The 7549-nt window shown below is 48.4% G+C and overlaps 1 protein-coding gene across 1 annotated transcript; it reads left to right on the top strand.

Moving 5' to 3' along the window:
* On the top strand, window positions 1–2168 carry TMEM219 (transmembrane protein 219). The gene is made up of 5 exons (XM_015419524.1): window positions 1–159; window positions 1368–1530; window positions 1641–1749; window positions 1828–1939; window positions 2040–2168. Exons 1-5 carry the CDS (start codon window positions 1–3, stop codon window positions 2166–2168), a joined length of 672 nt encoding a protein of 223 aa, XP_015275010.1.
* The last annotated feature ends 5381 nt before the right edge of the window (window positions 2169–7549 follow it).

Raw genomic sequence — 7549 nt, forward strand, 5'->3', positions numbered from 1 at the left:
ATGGTCATCTGCTCCCTGCTGGTCTCCCTGCGTATTTGTCTGGAGCGACACCCACCTCTGGTCACCTTCTTCTTCTGTCTCCTTTCGCTGGCCGTTGCCTTTGGCAGTTTTGCCGCTTACCTCCAGTCGCATGATGTTCCAAACCCTGATGTCAAAGAGGTGAGCCAGGGATGAAGATCTGAAGGACTTTGGAATGAATTGGGCTTGAGGGTAAAGGGAAGCATCAAGAGGTGTGGAGGGAAAGACAAGTGTCTAGCCTTCATCTTCTCCCACTCAAGCTTGTCAATAGTTTAGGTTAATTAAGGGAGATGATTAAACCACTTGATTAAACAGCCATGCCGAAGCTTTAGGCTTACTGGCTGACTACTCAGATGGAACACATAGAGTCTCCCTAAATGCCACAGGCTGGGCTAAGGAAAAGTAGTTTAAAAAGAAAAAAAGCCATATACAGTGTTCGTACCAGAAGGCACTAGTCTATGCTGAGTTTGCCGGATTTGGGAGGATGCACTGATCTGATCTTGAGGAGGGCAGTTCCATGCAATCTCTCCTTATATATAATTGAATAGTGGGTGCCAAAGTTCTAATTCTAAAATGCACTCCCTTAGTGTATGGCTGATGGCGCTGCTGCTCAGCATATATCGCCACCAATCAGAAGGCAAAGCCCGGGTCCCGCCCACACCACAACTGCTGCGACAACCTGGTCTTTTGCATATGGAAGCTGATTGGACTTCACTCCATTCCACACCTCAAACTCCCCCCCCCCCTCCGCAAGGCAGTTGGAATGTCAGTTGCATATGGAACCTGCTGTATTCCGGTGATGTGCAGGTCCAAGGTTCATGTTTTAAAAGCAGACTGACACTGTTTGCCCAAAGCCAGAGCACTCTCCCAGAGCCTCTTTCTAGATCTCGTTGTATTTATTTCCACAACGGGCCTTATTTCTAGTTTTCATATAATTGTGTACCAAACTACTGGGGGGGGGGTGTTATTTTTACAAATCACTGTACAAACTGCTTTCCCTTTCAAAGGAAACTGACCTTGGAGAGCTCTAAATGTTCTCCCACTTGGAGGAAGGAGAGCAGAACGACATCAGCTTTAGCAATCTAAGCTCTTTAAACCCATGGGTTCAGCTTTTATAGCCTTTTCTTGATGGTTGCCAGCTTTCAGTTTTTACAGTTAAGACCAAAGGAGTGGGGTGGGTTAGGAAAGAGCACTTGAAACATGGAAAAGTTTTTATTTAAAAATGCAGGCACAAAGGGAGTGGGGGGGAGGAACTGAGAGGCAGTTTCCAACCCTTTCCCCTCATCTTTAAGGACTGGAACTCTCTCCTAACATCTCTGGCACATCTGATGTTCTGTGTCCCAAACAAGACCCATGAAGACACCTCAACGCCACCTCCCTCTGCAGCTGCTGAATTCCATACGACAGTCTCTGTCCTGGTTGGCCTCACCTTTGAGCTCCAGAATGGCACAGACCCTCCCAATGGCACACACCTGGCGTTGACTGTCACCGGGAGAGAGCTGGGTCTCAAGGGTGAGTGACCTCCCACTTTTAACAGACTGCAAACTGTCCCAGTTCCTTCTCTTTCTTTCCGTTTCCCCTGCCCCCCACTTGACCCTCCCATCTGCCCATTCCACCCACAGGCCCAGATACCCAGGAGCCAATCCACCTTGTGATAGCCATCATGAATTCACTATCCCACGAGAGCTGCCTTAGTATCATTGCTCCCTCTTCCCTTCTCCCCAAGACCAGGTAAGCCTAAGAACAAGAAGCCAGCATTGCAGAGTGCTCTCGGCCCACTGATGCAACAAATCCCATCTTCTTCCCCAGGAAGCCACCTGAATGTGTGATGCGGGAGCGAAGGGTGCATCCAGAAGAGCCAGGCCTTTGTTACCAATCGCATTACCAGGATGATCCTGCTCTGTCCAGCATGCTGGACCAGGTGAGAGATGATGTACTAGGGTGCATTGGGAGTCAGAACCTCATCCTCCTCGAAGGATGCAGAAGAGGACTATTCACTGTTGCACTCCTTTCACTCCCAGGCAGATCGTGCCCTCTGCAGCCAGCGTCTCCTGCTCACCACTGCTTTCCTTCTCTGCCTCTGTGCCATGCTGTGTTGCGTGGCTGGCGTGTGCTATCCTGCCCCCAGAGACAAGCGGGGGCAAATCTAGGTAGGTCTGGCCCATGCCACTCCCTCAGTCCTGTTCCAGAGAACCCAGATGACCTGGATATTTGTCCTTCCTTCTCAAAGCCGCTGGGTTACCCAATGCTTGAAACTTTGCCGTTCTGATGCAAACACAACTGTGGGAGGGGTTTCTGAGCTGTGAATGGGGTTTAACCCCTGTCTTGGTTCACTGCTGGGGGGACTGTATGGATCCCTGCTAGAGTGGAATAATGCAATAAAATGACATATTATTTAAAAGAGTAGCTTGGGGTTTTTCATCATTGAGAGCAGCACTGCCATCGACCCAAACAGATTCAGGAGAGTCTTGCATCCCACCGAGTGGGACAAGGGCTGCTGTCTCATTGTCCTGGACAGGATTATCACACTGGGGGGGGGGGTCAACAGTGGGAGGGCTTCTAATGTCCTGGCCCCACTGGTGGACCTGATGGCACTGGTATTTCTGGCCACTGTGGGATACAGAGTGTTGGACTGGATGGGCCTTTGGCCTGATCCAACATTGGCATCTCTTATGTTCCTATGTTCTTATGTTCTTAAATGTACTTTTAAAATTGGGATTCATTTAACTACAGCTCCTTGACATAATGTCAATAGCCATGGCTTCACTGATAAGAGCTCAAAGATAATTGTCCTCGACAGGGCTCTTTTTGTAGAAAAAGCCCAGCAGGAACTCATTAGCATAATAGGCCACACCCAACAGCAGAAACTCATTAGCCTATTGGGCCACACCCCTAACAGCACAGCTCATTAGCACATTAGGCCGCACCCACATGTTACCAGAAGTGTGGTAACCCACCTTTTGCTTGTTATTCTGTTTACCTTGTTCATTGTCAAAACCCAGGCCCTTTTTTTGTAGCAGGAACTCCTTTGCATGTTAGGCCACACACCCCTAATGTAGCCAATCCGAATGAGTTTCTGATGTTGGGTGTGGTCTATTATGCTAATGAGTTCCTGCTGGGCGTGGCCAACTTGGGAGCCAGCCGGAACTCCGTCCCTGTGCGTTCCTGCCCCAAAATAGCTCTGGTCCTCGAGATTCAAGTAACTCAGGACAAATGATGTGACCATGATGAATCTTGGTCCTTGTTGACATGAATAGCGTCATAAGTTAGCTGGTTCATTTTTAACAGGACCATACCAAAGACTCAGTTAAACTACCCCATTCCTTTCTGTCATTCCCCCACGCCAATCTGAGTACAAATGTCTTGCTTGCACTGCATCCACAAGAGAAAGAGAATGCCGGAACTGAGAGGCAGCCGTATGCTCTTGAAGTCCCGACCTGGTACGCACAAGGTACTCCTAAGACAGGATTGCTTATGAGGTATCATGGAGGAGAGGCAAAGAATATTAGCTTATAGTCTCATTAATTTAAAGTGGTCTAAGATGTGTGTTTGTGTGAGAGACCTAACAAACAGAGAGGAAGAAATGTTTAGATCATATTTCTTAACTGTCTGTGACTATAGTTTGCTGGCTTGACTAGGATCGCTAACTGTCATTAAGCTGGGCTCAAAGCATGCAAAATGAACTTCCTAGCCTGTCGTCAGGGAAGGGGTCTTGGCTTTAGTGATGCTGTGAATGTATCACTATAAGAAATTAGGGGTCATATTTTCTATGGGAATGTCTGGGGCATGCCTTTGTCTCAGGGCAATAAATTCTCATAGATGTGAATGGGCTTCACAGGTGCCATTCTTCCATTCTTTTGTATATACAATAATAATGTATGTGTCATGGCCTTCAACGTGTATACCTAAAGGTAGTGTTGTCATCTTGCCCCTGTTTGCAATTAAACATGCAGCCCCCGTAAGTGTGATAAGTGGGGAGTGATTAGTAAAAACTAGAAGCCGGCCGCCAAAATCAGTTCGGCCACACTGTCACTTCTCCTTTAAAAAACAAATCGCATATTTCTCCTGTCTTTCAAGACATTCAAAGTGATAGATAATTCCAATCGGTGTTCCCTCTAAGTTGAGTCAGTGTGAGCCAGCTCACAGTTTTTTAGCCTCCAGCCCACACATTTTTGTCTTAGCTCAGGAAGGATGGCTCCAGAGCCAACTAATTTATGCAGCAGCCAAAATCGCTCGCTCACAACTTTAATGCCAGTAGCTCACAAAGTAGAATTTTCGCTCACAAGACTCCACAGCTTAGAGGGAGCATTCGTTTCAACCTATTTCATCTTTACAACAACCTTACAAGGTTGTTACTGAGTTGCCGGCCCAAGGTCATTCCGCAAACTTCAGTGTTGAACCATCTGGGTCTCCTAGGCTGTCCTCTGACCCTTCAACCCAGTGATTCTCAAACAGTTTGAACTGGACTCCACTTCTAAACTTAGCACAGCTTTTAGGACCAATTTTTAAACTTCTCATCATTTGGGAGGAACCGACTTGCAAAGTAATACCTCATTATTTTCCCCTTCACCAGCTTAAACTGCACAAACTGTATTTCAGTTAACACTGAACAGGTTTTATTTATATTTCCTATAGTTTGCATTTATTTAGCATTACTAAGCAACTAGCTGCATTTCACATTCATTTTGGATTTCGGTCTGCAGAATGTGAAAATTTGCCCCTCCGAAACTTCTCTCCAGTTGATTTTGTTCTTCTTTGACTTGTGACCCACCTGTATGGTTGCCAACTCCAGGTGGCACTTGGGAGAGCTCCCACTACTACAGTTGATCGCCAGACAATCAAGATCAGTTCCCCTGAAGAAAAGGGCAGCTTCAGAGGGTGGACTCTATGGCATTATACCTCTGCAATCCCCACCTTCCTCAGGCCCCACCCCTAAAATCTCCAGGTATTTCCCAACCCACAGTCGGCAACCCTCCCCACCTGTGAAAGAGACGTGACTAACGTTTAGGGTCTTGACCTGCAGTATGAGAAACGTCGCTCTGCACTGGTTCTCATTAAACTCCATTGGCTCTGAGATACTGGGTTGGAGTGATAGTTGAAACCACAATGGGGTGAATTCATGTCAAGCTCTAGATTTAACAATCCTGTGTCTTCTAAACTCCTGAAAATGACCCAGCAACCCTCTCCCTTGGCCTCCCAAGTTTTGCTTTCTCCCTCACTCTTTTCTTCAGGCTCCATATCGCCATTGTTTCCTCAGGTCCTTTTTCCTTAAAGCCACCCGGATTCCTGACCCGCTTCACCAGGATTTTATCGTAAATCATGCCCTATTTTTAAACACTGCGAATCTTTTAGGACCCACTTTCTATTTAAGCACTTCATGCCTCATTTCCCTGCACTCTATCCCGTAGGCTTCTGTTTCCGTTTCTTCCTTGGCAATCACCTGTCCATTAGCTGTACTTAACCAGTTCCTAAGGCCAAAGTCCTCAGCCATCCCTTGTAATGCTATCATAAATTCCCAGGCAAAATGAGCATTGCTCCTTCCCTCACAAAAGCTGGACTGCAGAGTGCTCTTTCTCTTGAGCCACTGCAGCAGCCAATGAAATAGTACTGAGAACTTCACTGCCACAAGGCCTGTGAAGCACTGATCATACTGTGGGTAGCTTCATTTAGGGTGAGAAGTGAGGCCATTTTACAGAATTGTGGATGGGTCTCATTTCAAACTAGTCAGCTTTTTCAAAAGGTATAACTTTGAAAAGGGACCTACTCATTTAGAATATGAACAGACTTTGAATCCAGTGGCACCTTTAAGACCAACAGAGTTTTATTGACGGTATAAGCTTTGGTGTGCAAGCACACTTCCTCAGATACAGTGGAACAGACCATCACTCATAGGGGGTCAGGAAGGGTCATTTAGAGTCAAGAGATCCTCAGTTCTCACTTGTACCCAGAATTGAACTTTGTCTTTGAAGTGCCACTGGACTCAAACCTCATTGCTACATCTGTTTGTTAACTCTTGTATTTGTATGCTGAAATTGAATGCCAATCACAGACCTTTCTTACATCCAATCTCAGCTATAATCACCCAGTACTTATGCATCTTGACTCTAAATGGCCCTTCCTGACAACACCCCTATAAGCAATGGCTGAGGAGGTTCTGTTGCACTGTATCTGAGGAAGTGTGCTTGTACGCAAAAGCTTATACCACAAATAAACCTTTGTAAGTCTTAAAAGGTGCCACTGGACTCAAACTTTGTTCAGCTGCTTCAGGCCAACAGAGCTATCTACCCCCACCTGAATCTATCATTTAGCTTGAGAATACCTAAATCCCGCGCCTTTCAGTTAGAATAAGATTCGAGGCCGTCCACTGAAATTAAACACCCTGTTAGGTTTGTAACTTTCGGCCAGAAGGGCGCCTGTGATATGTCACTCCTCCCTGTCTGACGGAAGAGGGACGGGTTCAGCCTGAATGAAACCAAGGTGTCTCGTGAGGTGAAGGAAAGGTCACCCTCCAGACGAGACACAGTTCGAATGTGACGTCGCTGGAGCGATTCTAATTCCGCCCTCTTTCGAAGGCGCTCAAGCGCGCGGCAACAGTTAAACGGTCGCCTGCAAAACCCCCCCCCCCCCTTTGAACAGCTGTTGCTCCTCCCCCGCTTTTTATGTTTCTACGGCCACGGCCGCCCTCCTCTGTCTGAATCCTACCCCAGTAACAGCTGAGCGGTGGCGCTCCGCCCCTAATGCCATCAGCCTACCAATCACGCCCCGCCTTCTAAGGTAACGTCCAATCAAAGCCGCTTAAGGGCACATAGGCGTCCCAACCTGGCTCCTTTCTAGCCAACCCGGGTACCAGCCTCCTGCTTTGCTTTCGCCCTTTCCCGCATCCTCCTCCAATCTCAACTCGTATTCCTTATTCTCAGTCAAATTTTAGACTCCCCCCCCCCCCCCGACTTATAATTGCCCTGTCCATAGACCGTAGACCAAACCAACGAACGCAGCGCTCTCACTAGTACTGTGAGTCTCGTCCCTCTATATATTGCGCATCCTCTCTGCGTCTATAACGTCCCATCAGCCCGGCCTCCTCACACCGACTTCGACAGTACGCATGCGTACAATGCAGTGCCGCGCCGTTCTGCGCAAGCGGACCTTCGTTTTTGCTTCGAGGAGCCTTTCGGCGCGTGCGCCTTGTGCGGCGCATGCGGCTCTACCCCTGGCTTCGCCCCCTGCTCACTGCGCGGGCGCGCTCTTCCACGGTCGCTCCCCGCCCTTTGCTTTCGCGCATGCGCCTGAGGGGCTCTCTGGCTTGGTTCCGGTCTGCCTCCTGCCTTGGGCGCCATCTTGGATTTGGGGACAACTGGAGAGAGTGAGAGGGAGGGAGGAGGCGGAGGAACCTGAGGAGGCGAGCGAGGGGAGGGGGGGCCGGATAGACCAAGGCCCCCCACCCCCACAGCACCCACCCCCTTGCTGTATAGAGACTTCCCCCCTTCCCCACCCCTCCGCCCCTTAGCGCTCCCCAGACCTTATAGAATTTCTT

The sequence above is a fragment of the Gekko japonicus genome, unplaced genomic scaffold (assembly GCF_001447785.1).
Source record: "Gekko japonicus isolate JY-2015 unplaced genomic scaffold, Gekko_japonicus_V1.1 scaffold923, whole genome shotgun sequence".
Lineage (NCBI taxonomy): Eukaryota > Metazoa > Chordata > Lepidosauria > Squamata > Gekkonidae > Gekko > Gekko japonicus.

Excerpts from the sequence above, each read along its gene's own strand:
- TMEM219 (XM_015419524.1), top strand. The coding sequence starts at position 1 with ATGGTCATCTGCTCCCTGCTGGTCTCCCTGCGTATTTGTCTGGAGCGA. Across the intron at positions 160-1,367 it reads CAAACCCTGATGTCAAAGAG|ACCCATGAAGACACCTCAAC; the intron begins GTGAGCCAGGGA and ends GTCCCAAACAAG. Across the intron at positions 1,940-2,039 it reads TGTCCAGCATGCTGGACCAG|GCAGATCGTGCCCTCTGCAG; the intron begins GTGAGAGATGAT and ends TTTCACTCCCAG.